Source organism: Miscanthus floridulus, unplaced genomic scaffold, assembly GCF_019320115.1.
Source record: "Miscanthus floridulus cultivar M001 unplaced genomic scaffold, ASM1932011v1 fs_316_1_2, whole genome shotgun sequence".
NCBI classification, from domain to species: Eukaryota; Viridiplantae; Streptophyta; class Magnoliopsida; order Poales; family Poaceae; genus Miscanthus; species Miscanthus floridulus.
This window is the reverse complement of record NW_027096568.1, coordinates 13793-41087: the sequence shown is the minus strand read 5'-3', so window position 1 is coordinate 41087 and position 27295 is coordinate 13793. Positions and strand designations below refer to the sequence as shown.

Here is a 27295-nt window from a genome sequence, read left to right as displayed (position 1 = left end):
GCTGCCGTGTCGGCGTGCGTTCCAGCCCAGGTGCGCCGGCGGATGCTGCTACTACTACGTGATCGAGATGGATTCGAATCGTTTCGCTCGCTTCGGCTTCTCCTTCCTCTGCTTGCTCCGTGAGTCCGTGGGACGCAGCGCCGCACCGGTCGACGAGGCGAAGTCCTTGGTGGATGGAGACATGCGATACTGACGCCTGCTTTAAATGCATGCTCGGCACCAGAATACATGGCACCGAGCTCGGCGTCGTAGAGCTCGGTGCTAAAATCTGCGGCGCCGAGGTATTGGCCATGTCAACGCCACCTAGGATTTCCTGCAGTGCACGACCAGGCACCTCGGCGTCAAGATCTGTGGCGCCGAGACGTGTTATCTTGGCGCCAGGACTCATGGCGTCGACCCTCAGAGTCCAAAGATGAGTTTAAGTCTCCCATGAGCCAAACATAAATTTTCTTTGGAAAAAAGGGCCAAATAGTAAAAAATACGGGCATATGTCAGCAGCATCATGTGTACGCCGTGTACCCTCCTGTGACAAAAGATGGGATAGGTTGTAGGCTGACATGATCCCAACCAATTCAGTTGGTGTTGGAACTTGGAACATATAAGATTAGAGAGGTCCATAGACACAGAAAGAAGACAAAGAATGTAAATTTGCATTGTTCTTAACAGGTCTATAGTTTACATACAATCAAGTAAGAAGCCATCACACATTGACACCAATAATTACCATACTATTTGCTCCTAAATCAGACTAAAAGCATTCACCACCATAGTATATATGTTCATATTACAAGCTCAAATTCTAACAACTCCAGATATATGGTTTCACGTCTACATGTGCATAAGCGGGTTAACCAGACATCAGCCTGCCACCCTTCTCTTGAGACTAACCGTCATCCCGTTCTGAGTGTGGAGTATGACAGAGCTCTGTGGCATCACTTCATGCCCTTTGACCAGCTCGACCTTGAAGTTGTGTATGATGGATGCAGCTGTGATCTTCATGTTGCTGAGGCTGACGTCCTTGCCGATGCAGCTCCTGGGTCCAGAGTTGAAGGACATGAACTTGTAGCTTGGTTCATGCCGGAGGCGGCCACTCTTGGACACCCACCGCTCTGGCCTGAACTCCATGCAGTCCTTGCCCCATATCCCTTCTATTCTCCCCATGGCGTAGAGTGAAAAGATGATCCTTGTGCCCTTTGTCACCTTGGTGCCATTTGGTAGGATGTCATCAACATGGGCCTCCTTCTCCTCAAATGGTGTTGCAGGGAAAAGCCTGAAAACATACAGTACTCCGCAGTTAGATAGTTAAGGTCAGACCAGCTTTGTTTCCAAGATAGTACCAGCAGCCTAGGAGACCGACGGAGCAGCAGAAAGTCTAACCTAAGTGTCTCAAGGAGGGCAGCCTGGAGGTAAACTGCAGACCTGAGTGCATCGCACTCAAAGACAGAGAAGTCCCCAGGCCAGCTACTGCTCTGCAGGTCCTTGAGCTCCTCGAGTATCCTTGCCTCGACTTTTGGGTGCTTGCACATCATGTAGAAGAACCACGTGAGCGTGACGGCAATGAGGTCATTCCCAGCAAGGATGAACCCCACAGCAGTGTCACGGACGAAGTCTGTCTTCTGCTGCTCGCTCATGCTGGGATCCAAGGTCACTTTCATGTACATGGAGAGTATATCTGCCTGGCATCCATTGCTCCCCTGTGCCTTCCGTTTGGCAATCTCCTCGTAGATGAACTGATTGATCACCACCTTCGCATGAGCAAGCTTCTTCTCTGTCCCAACATTGAGCCACCTCATGAGCTTCCACAGCTTTGACGGTACCATGTGTCTGAACAGCATTGCCTCTTCCGCTTCCTTTGAGGCGCAGCCAAACACAGGCATGGGAGAAGACACTGATAAGCAGCCAAGGTCAGTTGAAAAAACTGTACAGTATGAGATATCGAGCGAGAGTCTCATGAAGACGTCCTCCAGCTCAACCTCTGAACCATGCTTGGCCATGTGATCAAGGTAAGGTAGCAAGACATTGCCAACCTTTCTTGTGATTGTGGACATCACAAAGGATCGAAAGGCACGGCCACCAAAGATAGAAGTTGCTACACGGCGCTGATACTCCCAGGATTCAGAATCTGCCACAAGGAGACCATCACCTAGAATGTCAAACATCTCAGCAAACTCTCTGCCTTTTGGGTACTTCTCGAAGTGGGTGTTGAGGCAGTGGTTTACTGTGGCTGGATCACAGGTGATCAAGAAGTTCATGTCCAGAAACCACGGGCCAAAGAAGAAGAATGTGCACCCTGCCTCGCGTAGCAGACCCATGACCTTGTCATGAATGCAGTGCCTACTCACGACGATGAAGGGGAGCATCCCAACAACAGGCCAGTTCACAGGGATGCAGCTCTTCTGGCTCTGCTGGATGAAGCGGAAAATGGAAAGCCCGAAGAAGCAGATGATGGCTATGCAGACATCTGGATAGGAATGAATTAAGCTCCAGAGGGAGCCCATGGTTGTGCAAGGTTATGAGTTGCAGAGGGAAGAAGAGCATGCAGCAATATGCCTAGGCTTCACTTTTGGATTGCAAATTTGAAATGTATGGCTTTAGGGTACTATAAGAAGCTACCTATGTGCATTGAGTTTCTTGTGGGATTGGTATCCTTGAGTTCAGGACTCATGACATTCATATGCCTCAAAATGAGATGCTAAACTTGTGGAGGTCAGATTATTTATATACCATACAACATCTAAATTTGTCTGGCATTTGATTTTGCGCTTGAATTATTAACCTTTTACACCTAGCGATATGCCGTTAAATTGACCTGGTACATACAATTACCGTTAACGGTCCAGCTAGTACTCTTTTTGGCGCTCAAGTTGGCATTATTGTGGCAGGGAACATAATGTTTCCGAAAGCCTAAAACATAAGCTCAACTAGTGTTCTGTGCCAACACTCAAAAAGTGTGGTATTCCGAGATGCAGACGCAGAATTCCTCATGCAAATTTTGTGGTGGTGTCGTATGTCCCATTGCAGTATGCTATCGGCAAGCTTGAATGATACCGACACGCCTTGGTTTCCTAACTAGAGACACATTGGCTACAAGGGGAGCATCATATCAAACTCTCAAAGAATTATGGTACACAAAAATGTCATCAATTTTCCATGCGAAAACATTGCTAGTGCCAACCTTATAGCTATCATAATGCGCTAGTTGAAAATTAACATTTTCCTTAACCTTATTACAGCTATCATCATGTGCTAGTTCTAAACATCCCCAAAAGTGATGCGCACATTGAACCATTCAGTCTAACAAGGCAGAAGAGCCAAATTGCCATCAAATTTGCATGGTCAAGGTATGGGCTCACACAGTCATCGCAGAAAATAAGCAACTGCAACGAATCAGAGAAAGAGAAATGCGTAATTTAATTGCCAGTTCATAGATTCATCACAGCACACATAGCATTTTGAAGTAAACATTTAGATCACCAATTTGGAAGCGCATACGCAGAGAGAGACACCTCTAGGTAACCTTCTGGAAGAAGGCATCGATGCGGCGGGTCCCACGCGGCAGCGGCTTCGCTTCCCCTCCGCCGCCACCACCGGCTGATCCCGCGGTCTTGCGGGCACAGGGAGCCTCCTCTTTGGCAGCGAGGCAGTCAAGGAGGAAGTCTGTCGTGGGCCGGTGCATGCGGGCCGCGGCCCGGACGTGCACTGCACGGACCGTGGGTCGGCCCCGCTGCGACGCCGCGGTGTGGGCCCCTATCGTGAGGCTGCCCAGGAAGAGCTCGGTGGCGGCGGTGATGAGCAGCGCTGCCTCGCTCGTCACCTTCTTGATTTCCCGGTCCACCCACATGATCCGCTTCACCCTGCCCACCGGCAGCGCCGGCCGCAGCGACGCCCCCTCTTCGGCCTCCGCCTCCTCTCCATCCTTCTCCATTGCCTCGGCGGGGTCGCCGCCCTCCTTTGGCTCCTCCTCGATTTGCTCCATTGCCTCGGCGGACTCAGTCGCCTCCTCGCTCTCCTTCCCGAGCTGCTCTTCCAAAAGTCTTCTACTTAAATAGAAAACAACCCGTTCCTTTCCTTCAAACTCTTGTATCAAGGCTGATCCAATCATTTAGCTATCAGCCGACACGTACAACTTAAAAGGCTTACCTTGATGAGGAGGAACCAGTACAGGTGGAGATTTTATATACTCTTTTATCTTCTCAAACGTTTTTTGTTGCACGTCACCCTATTTAAATTCTTGATCATTTTTTAACTTCAACAAAGGAGAAAATGGTAGAATCCTTTCTGACATATTTAAAATAAATCTTCTGATGAAATTAATCCTACCAAGCAAAGATTGTAATTCTGTTTTATTAGTTGGTGGTACTGGCTCGTCAATTGCTTTTATACTTTTCTGACCAATCTCAATTCCTCTCTCGTGGACCATAAAATCTAAAAATTGTCCAGCTGATACTTCAAAGGCACACTTATTAGGATTTATCTTTAAACCATGTTTTCTTGTGCACTCCAAAGTCTCTCGCAGACCAGCAGATGTTCTTTGTACCCTTTGGATTTCACCACCACATCATCAATATAGATTCTCAACAATCTTGCCGATCAACTTATGGAAAATATAATTCATCGCCCTCTCATAAGTTGTACCAGCATTTTTCAATTCAAAAGTCATTACAACCCATTCAAATAAGCCGATTGCACCGGGACACCTAAAGGCTGTTTTTGCTATGTCTTCTTCAGCCATAAAAATTTGATTATAACCTAGATTACCATCTATAAAACTAATTACCTTGTGCCCAGCCGCTGCATCTTCTAACATATCGACTACTGGTATCAGATAACCATCCATCGGTGTAGCCTTGTTCAAATCTCTAAAATCAATACAGACTCTCAACTTCCTATTTTTCGTATACATAGGAACTACACTCAATACCCACTCCGCATATCGGCAAGGTCAGATAAATTTTTGCTTCTAGTAGTCTTTCAGTCTCTTTAATGTCATCAAGAACATTTGAATTAAATCTCCTTGGAGCTTGTTTAAATGGCCAATATCTAGATTTGATTGGCAACCGATGCTCAATAATTGACCGATCTAAACCAGGTATTTCATAATATTCCCAAGCAAAATAATCTTTAAATTCCTTTAACAAATCTATCAATTCTTGTTTATACTCAGGATTTAATTTAGCACTCACATACGTCGGCATAGGCCTATCTCAAGGACCAATATCTATTTCTTCTAACTCATCGGCCGACGTAAAGCCATGTCCTAGTTTACCATCTGTACCATCTATTAGATTATCTATTAAAACAAACTTTCAGAACCGACTGCTCGGAATTGGCTGTTGGCCTTCATCATTGATCCTAATGAAGCCTCCTTCCCATTGTTTGCTAGAAGAATACTCAAAATCTTCTAGTTCCTAATACATTGGATCAGCTGTTGCTATACTCACAGAATCATCAGCATGAACTAGCTCAACATTATTTCCATGCCACTGAATCAAACATTGATGCATAGTCAATGGTACACAACAATTGACATGAATCTAATCATGACCTAAGGAGTAAACTGTATGAACCATTTCTATCAATAACAAAGAATGTAGTGAGCAAAGTTATGCTTCCAATTGTCAATTCAACATTTATTGCCCCCTGGTCTTGGACGCATTACCCCCAAACTCCTTAAGCATCATGTCAATCTCAATCAGATCTTCCGGTCCTTTACCAAGCTTACGAAAAGTAGTATAAGTCATCAGATTAACAGAAGCACCTCCATCAACCAACATTTTACTCATCGGCTTCCCATCGACAACACCTTTCACATATAAAGCCTTCAAATGCCGATGCTTAATTGGTTTATCAAATATAGCTTGCTGTATCAATGTCAACTGGGCTACCATCTCTTCATACTCTGATTCATCAAAGTCCGAATAAACTTCTTGATATGTTGGAGCTTTAAATTCAGATGGTAAAAGAAAAAGCCATTTGAATATTAGCCGATGGTTGACCCTTATCGGCTATTTGTTTAGCACACCATACTTGCGGTTTAGATTTCTGGGTTTGTTCTAATTCTCTGTTCCTTAGACGTTGTACTCTCCTCTTCTGACTTCTTATTAAACCTCCTGGACACCACTGTCCTTCCTACCAAATATACTCTTCATCATCTTCTTCATAATCGGTCCAGTTCTGATCAACAACTCGCTTTCTAAGCCAATCATGAATGCTTCTACTTTTTAACCGCCGATCCACATCATTACGTTGATATTCAATTCGATTATGGATATACCGGCGGTTGACTTGCGATTGCCTAAACTCCCAATATTATTCGTTACATTCTAGATAATTATTTCTAGTAGGCAATCTCAAACCTTTGTTCCAACAATGTCTGAAGAAAGGGCAATTCCAATGTGACTCAGCTTGTTCTCTTTCATATCTCTCTTATTCTTGTTGACGTTGATATTCCTTCTCTTCTAACCAGCGCTGATAATCTTTCTCCTTTTGCTGTTGCCACTTATTCAACAGGATTCAAGATATAACATGTGGTCTCATCGCACCATCTCTCGGTGTTTTTCTCTACTCATATCGACTCTTTTGTTGGTTACGATGCCTTTTGATTTCTCTATATTCATCAGCCAATATTTGCATCTTTGGATCAACTGTTCCAATTTTTTTTTGCCTTGGCTAATGTTAAAACATTAGCTTTCTCTTTAAACAACTTAGCATCAACCATGTTCTGATCCTTTGGGAAAGGATTATCATCAACTTTCATTTTCCGAGCTGTATCAAATTTAAGCTTCCTTTGTTGAATAGCCCTCTGAATATGCTGTCAAAAAATCCTACAATCATTATTAGTTTGAGAAGTAGTGTTATGGTACTTGCATAACTTCTTATTCTTCAACTGATCGAGAGGTAAAATAACATGATTGACAGGTAGTTTAATCTATCCCTTCTCAAGCAAAAAATCAAAAAGTTTATCTACTTTTGTAACATCAAAATCATAACTCTCTTCAACTTCTTTTCCCCAAGGATTTGGAACCATTACTATCTTTTTACCCCAATTCCATTCAGCTACGACAATTTCATCTTCTTCATCATCCTCATTGACTAAATATGGATTATAAGTTTCAGCGATTGCAACATTCTTCTGGAATCGGATATCTCTACGTATATTCTGGAATTAGCTATAAAGTGCTGCCACCCGTTGAGCCAACTGACCTAAATTGTCAAATTCTTGCCCAAGCAACTTTTCTCTCCATGTCGACAACATTCCTTTAATATCCAACGCAGCTAGCTGATCATCAGTCAATTTCAACAAAAAACATAAGTTTCTTGTTTCTCGGAACCTCTGAAGGAACTCAACACTCGATTCATTAGCTCTTTGCTTTATAGTTGTCAAATCTATGATCTTTCTTTCCCCTGTCCTAGTGTAGAAATATTTATGAAATTTCTTTTCAAGATCATTCCAATTGGCAAAAGAATTAACCGCTAGTGATGAAAACCAAGTGAAGGCTGGTCCTGACAGGGACAAAGAGAAGAAACGAAATCGATGCGCTTCCTCAATAGAGGCTTCACCCAACTAAGTAAGATATCGACTGACATGTTCTATTGTACTTGTGCTATCTTGACCAGTGAACTTAGCAAATTCTGGAAGCCTATAATTCATAGGAAGGGCCACTAAATCATACAACTCTAGATATAGATGTTTGTACGAAAAGATTAGCTCTTTTGGTTTTAAACTAAACTGATTTTTCATCATTTTGGTTATTCTGAGCAATAATTCATCAGTATTTGAGTTTGAATTTCTTGGCAATTGCTGACCCATCTACAGATTGAAATTCTGAGTGCCTTGATATCCTAGATTTGGAATTATATTGAGAGTATTATAATCTAAACCATAATGATATCCTTATGGAATATCCATCTGTCGAGCCCCTTGCTGATTTACTGCTTGAAATCTCTGATTGAAAACATTAGGATCTATATCTCTACGAATCCTTTGAACCGATGATGCTCTTTTTTGAGCCAACGGTGGTATTTGGCCTGATGTACCAAAACTAACCATCTGATTCTAAACTTGTACTGTCGACTGTTGCACATGCTTGTATTGATGATCTAGTATTATATTGCATTTGATTAGTAGGAACACCCTGAATTTGCTTAGATGAATTTTAAATTGCCTAGGCATCATCACTCTTAGCTAGTGCTGCTTCTTGATGGCTAGTACTAGCTTGATTAGTCTCCTGAGTCGATGGATGTGAAATATTGTAATAAGTTGGTGAAACAACCTCGATTTCCATGATGGGAAATCCACAGAGTTGAAGTGTAATAAGACCGTGGTAGATCATATTACCCAAATTCCAGTCGAATATCACATCCATACAACGATAATATCAGAGTACAAATAGTGCAGAATTATATAAATTATTACATCGCCGCATTGGCGGAATTAAAAGTAGCATTCATTCAGAACAGCTTGGAGATAGGATCGCCAAACTCGAGCGTAGGCACGAATGCCTCAATTGTCACACTCCCCGGAGCTATACTCCTCAGCAGAACCTGTATGCCAAAATTTATCAGTACGATTTATACTGGCCACTCCCAACCCTATGAGCATTGCTTTGTGGAAATTGGATGCAAGTTGGATATAGTCAAAAGGAACCTATAAGGCTGGGGTTTCCTATGTATTCTTAGTATATCAAGTATATAATAGTGTAGCCAAGTTTTTAACACCATTCCCACACACATTCCACCCCAATCCCATTCGAGAGCCAGGTTTCGATACTGGGATCGACATACCACCATCTCCATCATCACCATACCATACCATCACTCAGTCGACAGGCCAACTCCCTCTCGGCACTGTCTCAAGGCCCGTAGCCCCTGGCTACGACCAGACACTCACCTCCAGGGAGAGAAAAGAATGACTCATCTCTCTAGTCTAGTTTAAGCGAAACCCAGGAAAGGTCCATAACCGACAAGTCGGTATATGTATCGATCGATCAACCAAACACTCTGCAGAGCTTTTTCATGCCCACAAGATAGCCATCCTCGACGGTGCCCCGTCTAGGTAGATTCCGGCCGCTTGCTAGCCTAGAACTGATGCCACCCTACCTCTCAGCCCTAGAACATCCCAAGTCTAGTCTGGGATGGCTGATACTGTGAGTCGTAGACAGAGCCGGGGCCCTTCGGATGTCAGGAGCCGAGTCCACAAGGCCTCCTAAAGTCTTGGTAGGATGTGGGGGGAAAACCGTGCACCCCGTACCTCCTTGCACACATTCGCCTAGCAGTAGTGGCATCGCTCTACCAAGTAGTCTGACCGTCCCGCACCATATAGGGCGAGTGGGATGTAAAGGATTCCTGGTGAATCTGAGTACTAGTAAGTCCTTAGGGATGACCAAGCCAGAATGTCTCCATCAGGGTTTCCAATTACCGTGCCACCACAGCACCTCCACCCTAGGCTCCACCTCCCCGAGGTTCACACCCAAGGCCACCTCCAATTACCATTTTTACCCGCCATAGGTATCCATATCCAAGTGCCCAGGTAGCACCATAAGGCAAGACTCGACCCAGGCTCGTCGTTATTCCAGCTCGGTCGACACAACCCTTACCCTCCACACACCCAAGTCGCACATGCAGCACTCTTCCCATAGTCCAGGTAACACCAGTTTCCACCACGCATCAATGTAGTATAAGCATAGTAGAAGTAATAAGCAACGAAATATATCAACAAGCGTGTGTCTAGCCTAACAGCAGGGTGAGCAGAGGTAAGGTTGCGTCAAGGTAAGGGTCATCAAAGTAAGCATACTACCATGCAGGTCCTATTATAGTGTGATTATGATAGTAAAGTAAAGCAATAGCAGCTCTAGGTTAGCCATGCGTAATAGGTGCTACGAGATTGGGTGGGATGTGGCACCTTCAGTGAAGTCATCTCCGTGCTCCTCATGGTACTCTCGGTCCTCGTTCGTCTGATTCTCCTCCGAGTCTGCATACGATCGAATTATAGCCATGTTAGCGACGTCTATAGAATAGCACAAAGAAGCAATGAAAATTCAAAAAGGGCCAAATGCACTCAAACATGGGTTCCTTGCGTAGGACTCGATTCTAGATGAATTTTGGTCCATTTACTACTTTCCAGGGTTTGGTTCACGTGTACCATGTGCTCGGACATGTGCTCGGTAAGGAAAAATTCCCCTCTCTTCCCCTATGGGGCTTCTACCGGCGGTGAGGTCACCGGCGAGTCCTCCGACCACTTCACCAATCTCTCCGATCACTTTACCTACTTCTCCGACCACTCCACAGGCCTCGGCAAAACTCTCCGTTCACTTCGCCGGCCTCGACAAATCTCTCCGACCACTTCACTGGTCTCAACAACTCTTTCGACCACTTTGCCGGCCTCAACAAATCTCTCTGACCACTTCACTGGACTTAGCAAACTGCTCCGACCACTTCACCGGCCTCGGCAAAGTTCTCCTCCATCGGTCGAGGCCGAGTCTAACCCTAGGGGTCAGGCGAGGCGAAGTCGAATCCTTTTCGCCCTCAAGCGAAGCGGAGCTGCTGGTCGCACTCGGGCGTCGGGCGAGGCGGAACAAAGATCCTTGTTGCTTGGGTGAGGAACATAGCCAGGCTCTTGTCCGTTCGGGAGCTTTTGACGTTGTGCGGCAACGCAGGCTCTAGTGGGCTTCTTGCTTGGCTAGGGTGTGCGCGGTGCGTCTCTTGTCACGGTGGAGCCAGACGAGGTGTCAACTTCGCCATTACCGTGACATAGAAGACGCGGTGGTCTCGCCATGGTTGTGCTCTCGGCCATGGTGAGCATGCCCGTGCATGTGCACTCCTGCTCTAATGTACATCATCATGGTTGGGGGTCCTCCTTTTGGCTGATGGCAGCACGCACGACGCGTCCAGGGTCTCGGCAAGCGTGGTTTTGGTGGTCTCCCTAACTAACCAGTTGGGCTAGGCCGGTGCTCAAAGCTCCAGCAAGGTCTCGATCATGGCGGTATATGTTCCATTTGGCTAGGGAGGTGGTCTCAGCGAAGATGGCTCACCGTAGGGTTTGTGGCGGTAGGATGGCGGCGCGGTGGTGAGGCGAGGCTGTGATGAGGTGTTGCAGTGCCGTGCCGAGCAGCTACGTCGCTGTAGCTGATCGGGGCGGGGATCCTGGCTCCGGCAAGGTCCTCTCTGCAGTGGCTTCCTTCTCCGCGCCACTCCTTCTCCTCTCGTCCCTCGGCTTAGTGTACTAGTGTGAACCGCACGGCGGTGATGGGGTGTGGTGAGGTGCTAGGGTTCGGGGCTCCTCCTTTTATAGGCGAAACTCTAGGCTCCAATGGCGGATGGCTAGTGATGCATGCGGCGCATCCGACGGCTATCGAGCGGTAGCGTAGGCGCGGCGCAAGGGGAGACAGGGCCATGCTCCTTGCGTGACCCCCTGGCCCACACCTGCCATGCTGGTCGGCTTCTGGTCGCGTAGGCGGTTGAGGCGTGGGTGAGGAAGACGACACTATAGGCGGGGTGGCTGACAGACGGGGTCCAGCGGGCAGTGGCTACGAGCGAGGCGGACGAGGGCGCGGGCGTGGGCGACGTGCTGGGCTGCTCGTGGGCCAGTCGCACGGTCACATGAGTTGGCCTGCGCGTGTTGCAGGGCTGGCTTGCGGGCTGTGCAGGCCATGTTGGCCTGCGAGGCCTTCTTCTTTCCTTTTTAATCATTTATCCTTAGGTTTGAATAATAATTTCTTTATGGAGTGTTTCCTTAAAGGAGTTTTCAAGCATTACATTAAAGCAACTAAAAATCCAAATCACCATGTGAGTTGACAATATATGCCGTGTTTCATTTGTTAATAATTAAATACACATGATAACAAATGACATGCCATGCTCATGAAATTGTCTAATTGGGTTACTTCTAATGCAACACCTATTTGTTAGAATTTTAAATAAACACAATTAACTGATGACATGCCATGCTTATGTGTTAACTTGGGTTGGGGTTAGACCTAAAGTATTTCTTAGGTTGGGTTACTATACATGACACTCATCATCACATGGAAGTTTTTAAGAAAAATTTTTGTAGTTGGTATTTTCAGTGTGTGGATTTTTGGGTTGTTACAGTCCTACCCCCTTAACAGAATCTCGTCCCCGAGATTAAAGCGTAACATACTCTTCGAAAAGGTAGGGATATCGTAGATGGAGGTCAGACTCTTTCTCCCATGTTGCTTCTCTCTCTGTGTGATTGCTCCATTGAATCTTGCACATTGGAATAGTTTTGCTTCGGGTCTCTTTGGTATCTCTGTCCAGAATTCTGATAGGATGTTCTTTATACTCAAGTGTATCTTGAATGTCAAGTGTATCAGTTGGAACTACTTCATTGGGTACTCTCAAACACTTGCGTAGCTGTGAGACATGGAATATGAGATGTATACCCAACAATTCCTCGGGTAGCTCAAGTTCGTAGGCGAGCTTTCCAATCCTCTTGCAAATCTTGTATGGGCCAACAAATCTTGGGGCAAGCTTTCCTTTCACATGGAATCTGATAGTTCCACGTAGCGGGGATACCTTGAGATAAACAAAGTCTCCCACATTAAACTCAAGTTTTCTTCTTCTTTTGTCAGCATAGCTCTTGTATCGACTTTGAGCAATTTTCAAATTCTCCTTCACTTGTGCAACTCCTTCTGCATCTTGAATCTTAGCGGAGTCAAAGAATGATCTTTCCCCCAGTTGGGACCACATCAAAGGTGTCTTACAAGGTCTGCCATATAGAGCTTCAAATGGCAACATCTTGATACTAGCTTGGTAGTTGTTGTTGTAAGAGAACTCTGCATAAGGTAGGCATTTCTCCCAATCAGAGCCATAATTCAGTACACTAGCGCGAAGGATGTCTTCTAAGATCTGATTTACTCGTTCTGTCTGTCCATCTGTCTGTGGGTGATAAGCGGTGCTGAAATCAAGTTTGGTTCCAATGGACTTGTGCAGAGCTTCCCAAAAGCGGGACACAAACTGAGAACCACGATCAGATACAATACTAGAGGGAGCTCCATGTAGTCTGAGAATATGCTCAATATATAGATCTGCTAATTTTTCGGCATTGGTCTTGGCCTTAACTGGTACAAAGTGAGCAATCTTGGTCAAGCGATCAACAATCACCCAGATGGAATCATTGTCCTTTCTGTGAACGGGGCAATCCAACTATGAAGTCCATGGATATGCTCTCCCATTTCCACTCGGGAACGTCAAGAGGCTTTAGCAATCCTGCAGGCCTTTGATGTTTAGCCTTGACTCTGTTACAGGTGTCACATCGTGCCATATGTCCTGCAATGTCTGTCTTCATGCCTTTCCACCAAAAGTGTTTCTTCAAGTCTTGATACATCTTTGAATTTCCAGGGTGAATATAGTACTTGGAATCATGGGCTTCTGATAGAATTTCCTCTCGTAGTACTGAGTTCAGAGGGAACACAGATTCTGTCCTTGAACCAAATCGTTCCTTGTTCATCTTCATGGTGGTTGGTCTTGTAGCCTAGTTTCATTAGACCACGGAGATACTCAATCTCTTCACAGCTTCTCTGAGCTTGACGGATGCGATCTGTGAGATCATACTGTATGCAGAGCTCATTCAGCAAGCCATGCGGTAGTATCTCTAGTTGGAGATCATCAATCTCTTCTTTGAGCTCAGGTGGTACGGATTCAGTGATCAAGGCGTGATAGTAACTCTTGTGACTGAGAGCATCTGTGACTATGTTAGCTTTTCCTGGATGATAATGAATTTCTAGGTCGTAGTCCTTGATTAACTCTAGCCAACGGCGTTGCCTCATATTCAAATCTTCTTGAGTGAAAAAGTACTTCAAGCTCTTGTGATCGGTGTAGATGTCACACTTGTTGCCTATCAAGTAGTGTCTCCAGATCTTCAAGGCATGCACAACTGCTGCTAATTCTAGATCATGGGTTGGGTAATGGTTCTTGTGTTCTTTCAACTGTCAAGAAGCATAAGCTATCACTCTTCCATCTTGCATCAGCACACAACCAAGTCCATTGACGGGATGCATAACAATAGACCACGAAATCCTTGCTGATATCAGGCAACGATAGCACAAGAGTTGTGGTAAGCTTCTATTTCAATTCCTGGAAGCTTTGTTCGCACTCGAGCGTCCATTCAAACTCCTTGGTCTTCTTCAGTAGATTGGTCATCGGATGGTCTATCTTGGAGAAGTTTTCGATGAATCGGCGATAATATCTAGCCAATCCCAAGAAACTTCAGATTTCTATCACATTACGGGGTTGATCCCATTCTTTCACGGCTTCAATCTTGGCTGGGTCAACTACGACACCTTCAGCTGATAGTACATGGCCTAAGAAGGCAACTTCCTATAGCCAAAACTCACATTTACTAAACTTTGTGTATAGCTGATGTTGGGCTAGTTTCTCAAGCACCGTTCTCAGATGATGTTCGTGTTCTTCAGCGGTGGATGAATAGACAAGGATGTCATCAATGAATACCACCACAAACTTATCCAGTTCATCCATGAAAACCTTATTCATCATATTCATGAAGTATGCGGGAGCATTCGTGAGTCCAAAGGACACCACGGTGAATTCAAACTGACCATACCTAGTCATAAATGCTGTCTTCGGGATGTCACTCTCTCGAATCTTCATCTGATGATAGCCGGATCTGAGGTCAATCTTAGAGAAATACTTGGCACCTCGAAGCTGGTCAAGCAGATCATCAATTCTTGGTAGGGGGTACTTGTTCTTGATGGTGACTATGTTCAAGTTCCGGTAATCAATGCACATTCTCATCGAGCCATCCTTCTTCTTAACAAACAGAATCGGGGATCCCCAGGGTGAAGCACTGGGACTGATATATCCCTTCGAGATGAGCTCATCAAGCTGTTTCTTGAGCTCAGTCAGTTCATCAACTGACATACGATAGGGTCTCTTGGCAATGGGTCCTGTTCCTGGCAAAAGATCAATGATGAACTCTACATCATGGTCTGGTGGCATTCCCGACAATTCTTTAGGGAATACATCGGGATAGTCTTTGACCACAGGCACATCATGAACTGTCTTCTCCTCTTTCTGTGATTCTGAACTCACTTTAAGGGCACACAAGATTGAGGTGGACTTTCCAGACTGGGGTTCACATCTAATGATTTGGCCTGATGGGTGGGTCACTTGGACATATCTAGGTGAACATGATATGATACCTTGGTGAATGGTTAACCAATCCATACCTAAGATGACATCTAGGTTGGTGGAAGGTAATAGGGTTAGGTCGGCTTTAAAGATAAGACCCTCAATGGTAAGGCTCACTTCCTTACAGATGTGGGTGCATTTTAGGTCTCCTAAAGGTGAGCTAGTGATGATAGGATCTTCACGTGGGGTTACAGATAGGTCATGTTCTCAGTGCAAACTTGGATGATATGTAAGAACAAGTTGCTCCAGAGTCAAATAGAACTGATGCAGTATTGCCATTAACTAAGAACATACCATACACAACGTCAGGGGTAGCTCGTGCTTCCTCGGCGTCCAGATGGTTGAGACGTCCACGAGTAGTTGATCCCTTGAACTGAGACTTCTGTGCAGCTGAGTTCTGAGGGCACTCAGTGGCTTTGTGACCTGGTTGGCCACAAGCAAAGCAGGTGAAAGGCATACTGCCTATAGGGGTTGGCGTAGGTGCCTTCTAGTTTCTAGTGCTTGGTGTGGAGCGGTTCTGTGCTGGGCGTTCATTCACTGAAGCGGGGACGGTTCAAACGGTCCTGACTGTTGCAGTCCTAAGCATAACGGTCCTGGGTGTAACAATCCTGAGCGGGGTGGGAGTATTTGGTGGTGTAGCCTCCACTTCCCCTACTCGATCTAGGGTTGTCATCCCTGTTATGGCGAGAGCTTTCCCTGGATGGTGCATCTCTGCGGTACCTCTTGCGATCACTGACCACGGAGAGACTCCTCAGGCTTGCGTCTCCTATCCCTGTACTCTTCTCCAGCTTCAGCACTGGTCCTTCTTAATCTGGATGCAGCGATCCACCAGAGCACGCAATGTGTTGCTCTCAATACCGCCAAACTTTAGCTTGATGTGCGGGTTAAGTCCCTTGCGGTAATAGTACAACTTCTCCTTCTCAGAGTTCACAACATAAGAAGGTGCATAGCACAAAAGGTTGGTGAAACAAGTAGTGTACTCAGTCACCCTGTCCTTTCCCATCTTGATGTTGCGAAACTCCTCGGCTTTGGCCTCCATGATACCCTTGGGAATGTGATACTCAGTGAATGCTTCAGCGAACTCATCCCACGAGATGTGGGCAGGGTCCTCATGGGAGTCACTAAAACTGTCCCACCAGGAGCGTGCTGCACCTATGAGCTAGTGTGTGGCAGCTCCAACACACTCATCATCAGTGAAAGTAGTGAGGTCAAGCTTCTTCTCCATTTCCTTGAGCCAGTCTTCGGCTACAAGCGGGTTAGGGTTGGTGCCATCATAGGTAGGTGGCCTTAGCTTCAGAAATCCTTCTAGCTTCCTTTGGAAGTCATACTGCTGACCTCCTTGGTGATGGTTTGCTCCTTCAATAAGAGCTGCAAGAAGCTGGGTCTATTGTGCCATCACTTCTGCCAGGTTCGGTGGTGGTGGTGGAGGAATGTTCTCCTCAGGCGGCGGGGTATTCTCCAAGTGGAAGGGTATCCCTCCATGTCCATGGCCACGGCCACGGTTGTTGCCACCACGTCCCCTATTTGGTTCAGCTGGTTTGGGGGTGGGCGCACGTCCACAGTTCATTAGGCGATTGGATCGGTGGTTCAGCATCTGCAGCACGGATCACAGTGAATTTAGTGTTTGTGCCATAAGTGCTTATAATTCAATATGATTTACATGATTTTTGTGATTTAAAGAAAACATTTATACTATCCAACACTCATTACAAAGAAGCAATAAGATCCATAAAGATGCAATAAGATCCGAACATTCATTACATGGTTTTTATTACATAGCATCATCTCCAGTAGCTACACTTGAAGACGTGCGAGAATCATTCTACGCATAGTGTCTCATAATACATCTCATAAGGGGTACATCATGGGGTACAACTTACGGAAGCTACTGACATGACTCATGACCACGCAGGGTCATCTACTCTGACTCGTACACCATGGCTGGGATACGACTGTTCTCGATCTTGATCTCCTCGTCTGACTTGTGAAGTCGGGACACGTACTTCAAGGCCTCAGTGAGGTCCTTAGTAGGCTTGGATCTAGGTAGGGTAGGGCAGGCGTCTAGGTTGAGGCGAGTCGGAGCTAACTCAAACTCCTCTATCCTAGGCTTTGTCTTGCTACGAACCTCCTTGGGTAGCTGATCCCACATACCCTTCATCTCCCTGAGGCGCTTCCTGCCAGACTTCTGCCAAGCCTGTCAGGTCCTCTCACACTTGTCCTGTAGGTACTCGGTCTACCTGAGTGCCTCGATCAGGTGACCCTAGTTGCGAATAGCCTTCTTCCTGGACTCCTCTAGCTCCTGAGTCAGGGTCTTGTTTTGAGATTGGATCTTTAGCATATCAATCCCCTTGGTTCTCTCTGTCTCCTCTGCGGTTGAACTCGGCCTTCTTGTCGTCCAACTCTCTTTGCAACTCCAAGACCTTGCTGTCGAGGTAGCAGTTCCTGTTGCCTAGGTCGGCTGCTTTGTCCTGTAAGTCAGTGACCTTGGCTCTATGGTCCTCCTCACAACGGTTGAGCTCGTCCTATAGCTTGGCAACTATCTCTAGTAGACTAGCTCACTCCTGTGCTCCCTGCGAGTCTCGTTCCTGGTACTCCCACCGAAGGGCCTAGTCCTGACGTCTCCTCTGCTCTAACTAGGTCACGTACCTGTCCTGCTCTAGTAGGTGAATAGCTGAGACATGAAGGCATCTATCCTCCTCGGCAAGGATAACTCTGCCTGCTGCGAAACTCTACTCACTGGGGGTAAGGCTGAAGGTCGAGGGCCTAGGGAAGTAGACGGAACTCTATCGTCCTCAGGTGCTCATAGTGGTCCCTCATCACTCTGTGAAGTGCCTTGTGTGAGATAGCTCACAGTCCCTCCTCGACTGTGTCCTCTATAGTCAACTCGGTGAAAGCTGGGATAGAAGGTAAAGTAGTGCTAGCTGGGAACTCGACTGAGGTGATGATCGGTCCTTCGATTCCTCCTTCCTAGGCTGGCTTCCCAGTGTAGGTGATCTTGACAAGCTCGTCGGGGACTCCTAACAGTGACGAGAACTTGGTAGAGGGTCTGTGCAAAACCCCTGAGCTCACGTAGGTCAAAGGTAAGCTTGGCGTGGTCCAGAGGTAGCGGTCCTAGTGGCGGCCAGTCGACGTTTGTTGCCATCTGCATGTTTCAAGGGGATAGGTGTTAGCAGGTCCATAATAGATAAGCCTTGCATAAAAGTAAATGCAGGGTCAGTATATAACCGAAAGAAGGGCTATTCACGTCCTATTCTATCGTCCATTGCTAAGGGTTTCGTACTAAGGTCAAGTATGGCTCTAATACCAACTGAAACAACCTCGATTTCCACGATGGGAAATCCACAGAGTTGAAGTGTAATAAGACCGTGGTAGATCATATTACCCAAATTCCAGTCGAATATCACATCCATACAACGATAATATCAGAGTACAAATAGTGCGGAATTATATAAATTATTACATCACCGCATTGGCGGAATCAAAAGTAGCATTCATTCAGAACAGCTTGGAGATAGGATTGCCAAACTCGAGCGTAGGCACGAATCCCTCAATCGTCACACTCCCTGGAGCTATACTCCTCAGCAGAACCTATATGCCAAAATTTATCAGTACGATTTGTACTGGCCACTCCCAACCCTATGAGCATTGCTTTGTGGAAATTGGATGCAAGTTGGATATAGTCAAAAGGAACCTATAAGGCTGGGGTTTCCTATGTATTCTTAGTATATCAAGTATATAATAGTGTAGCCAAGTTTTTAACACCATTCCCACACACATTCCACCCCAATCCCATTCCAGAGCCAGGTTTCAATCCTGGGATCGACATACCACCATCTCCATCATCACCATATCATACCATCACTCAGTCGATAGGCCAACTCCCTCTCGGCACTGTCTCAAGGCCCGTAGCCCCTGGCTACGACCGGACACTCACCTCTAGGGAGAGAAAAGAATGACTCATCTCTCTATCTAGTTTAAGCAAAACCCAGGAAAGGTCCATAACCAACAAGTCAGTATATGTATCGATCGATCAACCAAACACTCTACAGAGCTTTTTCATACCCACAAGATAGCCATCCTCGATGGTGCCCCATCTAGGCAGATTCTGGACGCTTGCTAGCCTAGAACGATGCCACCCTACCTCTCAGCCCTGGAACATCCCAAGTCTAGTCTAGGATGGCTGATACTGTGAGTCGTAGACTAGAGCCGGGGCCCTCCGGATGTCAGGAGCCGAGTCCACAAGGCCTCCAAAAGTCTCGGTAGGGTGTGGGGGGAAAACCGCGCACCCCGTACCTCCTTGCACACATTTGCCAAGCAGTAGTGGCATCGCTCTACCAAGTAGTCCGACCGTCCCGCACCATATAGGGCGAGTGGGATGTAAAGGATTCCTGGTGAATCTGAGTACTAGTAAGTCCTTAGGGATGACCAAGCCAGAATGTCTCCATCAGGGTTTCCAATTACCGTGCCACCACAGCACCTCCACCCTGGGCTCCACTTCCCTGAGGTTCACACCCAAGGCCATCTCCAATTACCATTTTTACCCGCCACAGGTATCCATATCCAAGTGCCTAGGTAGCACCATAAGGCAAGACTCGCCCCAGGCTCATCGTTATTCCAGCTCGGTCGACACAACCCTTACCCTCCATGCACCCAAGTCACACACGCAACACTCTTCCCATAGTCCAGGTAACACCAGTTTCCACCACGCATCAATGTAGTATAAGCGTAGTAGAAGTAATAAGCAACGAAATATATCAGCAAGCATGTGTCTAGCCTAATAGTAGGGTGAGCAGAGGTAAGGTTGCGTCAAGGTAAGGGTCATCAAAGTAAGCATACTACCATGCAGGTCCTATTATAGTGTGATTATGACAGTAAAGTAAAGCAATAGCAGCTCTAGGTTAGCCATGCATAATAGGTGCTACGAGATTGGGTGGGATGTGGCACCTTTAGTGAAGTTGTCTCCGTGCTCCTCATGGTACTCTCGGTCCTTGTCCGTCTGATTCTCCTCCAAGTCTGCATACGATCGAATTATAGCCGCGTTAGCGACGTCTATAGAATAGCACAAAGAAGCAATGAAAATTCAAAAAGGGCCAAATGCACTCAAACATGGGTTCCTTGTGTAGGACTCGATTCTAGATGAATTTTGGTCCATTTACTACTTTCCAGGGTTCGGTTCACGTGTACCATGTGCTCGGACATGTGCTCGGCAAGGAAAAATTCCCCTCTCTTCCCCTATGGGGCTTCTACCGGCGGTGAGGTCACCGGCGAGTCCTCCGACCACTTCACTGATCTCTCCAATCACTTTACCTACTTCTCCAACCACTCCACAGGCCTCAGCAAAACTCTCCGTTCACTTCGCTGGCCTCGGCAAATCTCTCCGACCACTTCACTGGTCTCGGCAACTCTTCCGACCACTTCGCCGGCCTCGACAAATCTCTCCGACCACTTCACTGGTCTCGGCAAACTGCTCTGACCACTTCACTGGCCTCGGCAAAGTTCTCCTCTGTTGGTCGAGGCCGAGTCTAACCCTAGGGGTTAGGCGAGGCAAAGTCGAATCCTTTTCGCCCTCAGGCGAAGCGGAGCCGCTGGTCACACTCGGGCGTCGAGCGAGGCAGAACAAAGATCCCTGTTGCTTGGGTGAGGAACACAGCCAGGCTCTTGTCCGTTCGGGAGCTTTTGACGTTGTGTGGCAACGCAGGCTCCGGTGGGCTTCTTGCTTGGCTAGGGTGTGCGCGGTGCGTCTCTTGTCATGGCGGAGCCAGATGAGGTGTCAACTTTGCCATTACCGCGACGTAGAAGACGCAGTGGTCTCGCCATGGTTGTGCTCTCGGCCATGGTGAGCATGCCCATGCATGTGCGCTCCTGCTCTGATGTACATCATCATGGTTGTGGGTCCTCCTTTTGGCTGATGGCAGCACGCACGGCGCGTCTAGGGTCTCGGCAAGTGTGGTTTTGGTGGTCTCCATAACTAACCAGTTGGGCTAGGCCGGTGCTCAAAGCTCCAGCAAGGTCTCGATCGTGGCGGTATACGTTCCATTTGGCTAGGGAGGTGGTCTCAGCGAAGATGGCTCACCGTAGGGTTTGTGGCGATAGGATGGCGGCCCGGTGGCGAGGCGAGACCATGATGAGGTGTTGCAGTGCCGTGTCGAGCAGCTACGTCGCTGTAGCTGATCGGGGCGAGGCTCCTGGCTCTGGCAAGGTCCTCTCCATAGTGGCTTCCTTCTCCGCGCCACTCCTTCTCCTCTCATCCCTCGGCTTAGTGTACTAGTACGAACCGCACGGCAACGGTGGGGTGTGGTGAGGTGCTAGGGTTCGGGGCTCCTCCTTTTATAGACGAAACTCTAGGCTCCAATGGCGGATGGCTAGTGATGCATGCGGCGCATCCGACGGCTATCGAGTGGTAGCGTAGGCGCGGCGCAAGGGGAGACAGGGCCATGCTCCTTGCGTGACCCCCTGGCCCACACCTGCCACGCTAGTCGGCTTTCGGTCACATAGGCGGTTGAGGCGTGGGTGAGGAAGATGACACTGTAGGCGGGGTGGCTGCGAGTGAGGCGAACGGGGGCGCGGGCATGGGCGACGTGCTGGGCTGCTCGTGGGCCGGTCACGCGGTCGCGTGAGTTGGCCTGCGCGCATTGCAGGGCTGGCTTGCGGGCTGTGCAGGCCGTGTCAGCCTACGAGGCCTTCTTCTTTCCTTTTTAATCATTTATCCTTAGGTTTGAATAATAATTTCTTTATGGAGTGTTTCCTTAAAGGAGTTTTCAAGCATTACATTAAAGCAACTGAAAATCCAAATCACCATGTGAGTTGACAATATATGTCGTGTTTCATTTGTTAATAATTAAATACACATGATAACAAATGACATGCCATGCTCATGAAATTGTCTAATTGGGTTACTTCTAATGCAACACCTATTTGTTAGAATTTTAAATAAACGCAATTAACTGATGACATGCCATGCTTATGTGTTAACTTGGGTTAGGGTTAGACCTAAAGCATTTCTTAGGTTGGGTTACTATACATTACACTCATCATCACATGGAAGTTTTTAAGAAAAAATTTTGTAGTTGGTATTTTCAGTGTGTGGATTTTTGGGTTGTTACAGTCGGTCCAACCTGATCAAGTGAAAATCCATGAAATACCTCCTTCATGGTATTGCGGAATGTATTCAGGAAAGCTGTATTATGATTCAATATTGCATCATGAATAGATTTGTTGACAGCTTCTACAAAGAAACGCCTATCATCAGCTTCATCTGTATTTGACTGTCCATGGATCAAAACTCTCGACGGTTGATATTTCTAAATAACTTTATTGTCATATGTTTTGGTGTATGACAATAAACACTCTGAAACTCCTCTATAGCTTTACCAATGACATCTTTATCCTCACCAGGCAAGTCTTCATAAGGTACCATAAGAATGTCCTTGTTGTGAACCACCATGATGATTGTGGTCCCACTGAGCGTGTCAAAAAGTGTGTTAACACAAAAATGTGGCGATGTGATCAACACACAGCAAGCCGAAGATCTAAGTAGAACGAGACAAGAGATCTGCTTGGCTTCAACATAGAACTAGCCGATTCTGAAAACCCAACGACGTGCCAGTCAAATTGACCTAGAATTGACAAAGAGAGAAAATCTTATTAGTAATTTAAGGTGGAACATATTAGTTTTGCACCAAACAGTTCTAAATATATGGCTAGATAACCGATTCAATGAGACTATCAACTAAATAATCGATATCCGACGCATCCATAAGAAGCGATATAAGAAAGCATCATCGGCTAAATGGAACATGATCGATATAAATTGTCGAGCCGATAAGTTTGATAAAAAGAGTATAACATGCGAACAAATCGATTGTCTAATATAAATGAATCTATAAACAATTTGAATCTAATCTATTATCATCAACAATGAGGTTCGATCGGATCAATACAACTATGATAATGATAATAAACTAAAGATAAAGAATCTATAAAACCATCTATATGTTGAAAGATTCATGAAAACATGCTAAATGCGTGAGTATAGGCAAATTGGCTAAAATAGCCGATGCAGTCATAGCAAACAAACAGAGTACATATCTTGATCATGACCAAGACTACTAATCGATAAATTCTAATCTAAAGTCTTACCAGTGAGGTTCGATCGGATCGATGCAACTATGGCAGTGTCATTAAATTAGATCTCATTAACTAGTGAATTTATTTAAGATTTAAACATGTCTTTGGATGCATACTATGTTTGACTAGAATAGAGATAAAATAGCCGATCTAGTGGAATTAAGCCATCAATTATAAGATTTGAAGCATGAACAGATCAAAGGACGACTAATTAAGATGATATGATGTCGATCGATCTCTATCTCAATCGGGTGATTTGTTATAATTAATAAAACATTAATTATAGCAAAATCGATAACTGATGAATCATCCAAAAACAACAAGAAAAATCTTACTAATCTTAGCAGATTCGATAACTGGTGATATTGTATTAAACAAGTTATTTAACACGATCAATAATTTTGATCTATATTATGATTCGTAAGAGATCAATCAGCTGATGCAGCCTTACAAACTATGATATAGATCGATAACTAACTTATATTATGGCTTATAAAAAATCAATCAGCTGATGCAGCTTTACAAGCATAATATAAGTCGTGACGCTACTTACAAGCAACCTAGAGGTTGATCAGTCGATGCAGCCCTGTTTGCTGAAGAACTCACCGAGATCTACAGTACTCCTACTTCTAATGTGATGACAAAAGCTGGAAAGAATTATATTGATTGAATGTTCGTCTTTTTTACAATAACCAGGGTCCAATATTTATGCCTATAACCTAAACATGAATCCTACTCAAATACGACTCATTATAATTCTTGAAATAAAAGAAAACCTCCTAACTTAATAATAACTTGGACCCCATTTTCCTTATTCATAGAGTCCGACACATCTCCGTGGCGCCACTCAAGTATAGCCCATTGATGCCGTCTGCTGACGTCATCCATAAAATAGCCGATTCTGACATTACATCTAAATCAGCTGATACCGATTCTCATCTAATCAATTCCTTGATGACACAATCCTGGAAGCTTTGAGTTCCCGCGTTCTTCTTCCCAAATTTTGGTGTAAACAGGTATATATAGGCCAGAGCATCCAACGTGAGCCCTTGGATCAAACCGACTTAAAGGACGGCGTAGATTAGATCTCAATAGCGGTGGAGAAGAGACATTCAAAGCATAGACTGACATGTTAGCCCCTCAGGGTCTGCTTTGGTGGGTTGCCTTCCGGAGTGTTCTAGAGTCTTCCCGCATCGATTTGGTTGTGGATAAATGTGATTTACTTTGATGAATAGGTCCTCCTTGATAGTTTTTTGGATAAACCCTGCTGAAAACACAGATTCACCAAAACTCGTGGAATTTATTAGTTTAAACCCCTATACCTATGTTTGGTGATAGAATTAAGTATAAATACAGGTTATGTTGACGGTTTATAATTGATGTTAGTGACCGTCAACAAGTTCCTCTAAGCTTAACCTTTGCTAGTCCCTGAGCAAAGCTAAACTCAGCAATGGCTCAGGAGTTACAACAATATTTTCATGACTCAAAAGTACATAGGTGTTTCATAAAAAAATCTCCTCTGGATTAGAATAAACTAATCTAACTTTCAAACTTACCCATATTAGCTTCAATCATGGGGCTTTTCAACCTTTACTTGGGTCTTGAGCAATTGAAAGATAGAACGATCAAGTCAAGCACTATGTCTCAAGTTCCTTGTTCCACCATTGTTCTGGAGTTTTTATAAATTTTCAAAATAAAACTCAGAGATTCCATTGTATGACACTCTCAAGTCTCTCAATATATGTGGTATTTGCGGATCCTCACCAAGGCAATAAAGATGCTATGTCTTTTCTCTTCCTGCGACTAGGGCTTATGTGGAGTTCATAGGTAGGGAGAAAGCTAGAGCATACTTGCAATACATATATTGTAAAGTCAAACAATGGATCCAAAGAGAGTTGGGTCATACAATCAAATCAAGATATGCATGTGTGTGGATATATGGTGGCTAACCTAATTTTACTTTGCTCCTTGAAAACTTATCTCTCTTTTGAAACTTGGAAACATTTGCTAGAGAACAGGGCTATCTTATTCTTTTCTTTCAGGTGGGCACCTGAGTACCCATTGTTTTCAATATTGTAGACACTTGTCCATCTTTTTTCAACTCTTTTTTTCTTCTAATTTTTTATGAATAACTTTTGTATAGCCCCATGTCTCTTTTCTGCAATAAAACTTTGAGAGATAGCAACAAGAACTTGGAGCATTTATTTGGTGGATGAAAAACCTATCAAGCATGTTCTGTGTTCACTCCCAGTGTAGGAGTAAAACGTTTTTGGTGGATCTAGATGGAAGGCATGTTTTGCGTACTCCTAGTATAGGAGCAGCAGGTATATGTGGTGTGTACGTGATCTTGATTTTTGGAGCATGACAAACCTCTCATAAGGGTCAACAAAGCTTGACAAAACTCAATGCAAAAGCAAACAACATATATGTGGAAGTTTTTCTTGCCTAAATAACATGTATGACTTTGGTGGGAATTCAAGCTTTGTCATATAGGAACTCATCATGTAACATTTTTTGTGTTTTTTAAAAGATAAATATCTAGAACTTTAGTGTCACTTGGAATAAGATAAACAACAACTCAGACCTTCTCATATCATATCCGTCAATTACCTAGACTTAGATCAAGCATTCGCTACCCATGAGTTTCAAGTTTAAAGTAAATCTTTATATAAAATCAGTCGTATCCAAAACTCGGGAGAATTCGAGGCTGAAAACTAGGTACTTAAAAGGAATTACAATAGAACAACTATTCATCATTTCCATTTAAGAGATTATTCGGAGTCCTCTTTATTTTATTCAGCTCTTAAAAACAAATTAAAGCAAACTAGACACACCTATTTTTTATTTTGTTTTCAATTTTGCTAGATCACACATTATTACTATAACTATATATATTTATTATATAGATAACTTTTTATTTTGTTTTCGCACCATTTTCTTAACTATTTAAAAGAAACTGAAACTAGAACAAAAGGAAAGCATACTTACCTAGATACACGGGAGTGCTTCTCTCCCAAGCTAGCTCTTTTGGTGAGGGTTTGGTGTTTTAAGTCCTTCGAACTGGGCTTCTCCTTGTAAAGTTCATTGATCAAGTACTTCGGTTCGCTCTGAAGATGAGGATTCTTGTGGTGGTGCCTCTAATGGTGATGCCACCTTTTTTCACCAAACCTGTCTTGGTTTTGAGTTTTGATTTTGGTTTAGCAGGTTCAGAACCTTCACTTGTAGAAATTAGGAAATCAATGACTCTCCCACACTTTTCTTGAAGTGTGTTCTAGTCATAAAGACAAGGTAGAGATCAAGTGCATGGGCTCTGTTGGTGGGAAAACACCAACTAGAACCAAAATTTTATTCATTCCTCTCTAACCTTAGGCACATTAAACAAGATAAAGTTGATGTTATGTGCTTTGTTCATTTATATCATGGGTGATAAGATTAGAAGATTAAACATGAATGTAGCATTTAAGTTCATTTGGCCAAAAAGAGTTGAATTGCTTAACCCATGAAAGGATTGTCTATCTCTACATAATGTATCAAACTTTACATGATTATTACTATCATCTTCCAGAGATAGGATGTGCACTTTTTAGCTTATTTGATTAAGACTATGAGGTCAAGAAAGTGGTGCTAGGAACAAGCTTAAAGAACTAAACATGTTGAGTTAATTAGGTTGAATCGCAAGTTGTAACTCAAACATGTTTGTTTCTTATTTATATGCATTCCAGAACCAAGTTAAACCTTTGTTAAATAATGACCATTTACCTTAGGATGTTACCTTTGTCAATGGAGCGTGATGACGCCATGTGATGAAGGGTAGATGACTTATGATGGTCCTTCTTATTTGCTTGAAGTTTTCTTTGTTTGGCTAGCCTCGCAGTACGAGTTGTTCATGAGGTTCTTGTCTCCTAGATTGCACCCTTTCTCTCTTATCCTTTTGTCATGCCATCATTCTACTCTTCGATCTTGCCATTTTGTTGGGCCTTCAGCCTCACTCATTGTTTTA

General features: G+C 44.8%; 2 protein-coding genes across 2 annotated transcripts; both read right to left on the bottom strand.

Moving 5' to 3' along the window:
* Positions 1–635: 635 nt before the first annotated feature.
* LOC136531281 (noroxomaritidine synthase-like) lies at positions 636–2568 on the bottom strand. The gene is made up of 2 exons (XM_066523949.1): positions 1378–2568; positions 636–1270 (listed from the first exon to the last, which is right to left on the bottom strand). The coding sequence occupies exons 1-2, from the start codon at positions 2496–2498 to the stop codon at positions 859–861; spliced, it is 1533 nt and encodes a 510-aa protein (XP_066380046.1). The 5' UTR covers positions 2499–2568; the 3' UTR covers positions 636–858.
* Positions 1804–4102, bottom strand: LOC136531279 (uncharacterized). The gene is made up of 2 exons (XM_066523946.1): positions 3507–4102; positions 1804–1888 (listed from the first exon to the last, which is right to left on the bottom strand). Exon 1 carries the CDS (start codon positions 4100–4102, stop codon positions 3509–3511), a length of 594 nt encoding a protein of 197 aa, XP_066380043.1. The 3' UTR covers positions 1804–1888; positions 3507–3508.
* Between the last annotated feature and the right edge of the window lie 23193 nt (positions 4103–27295).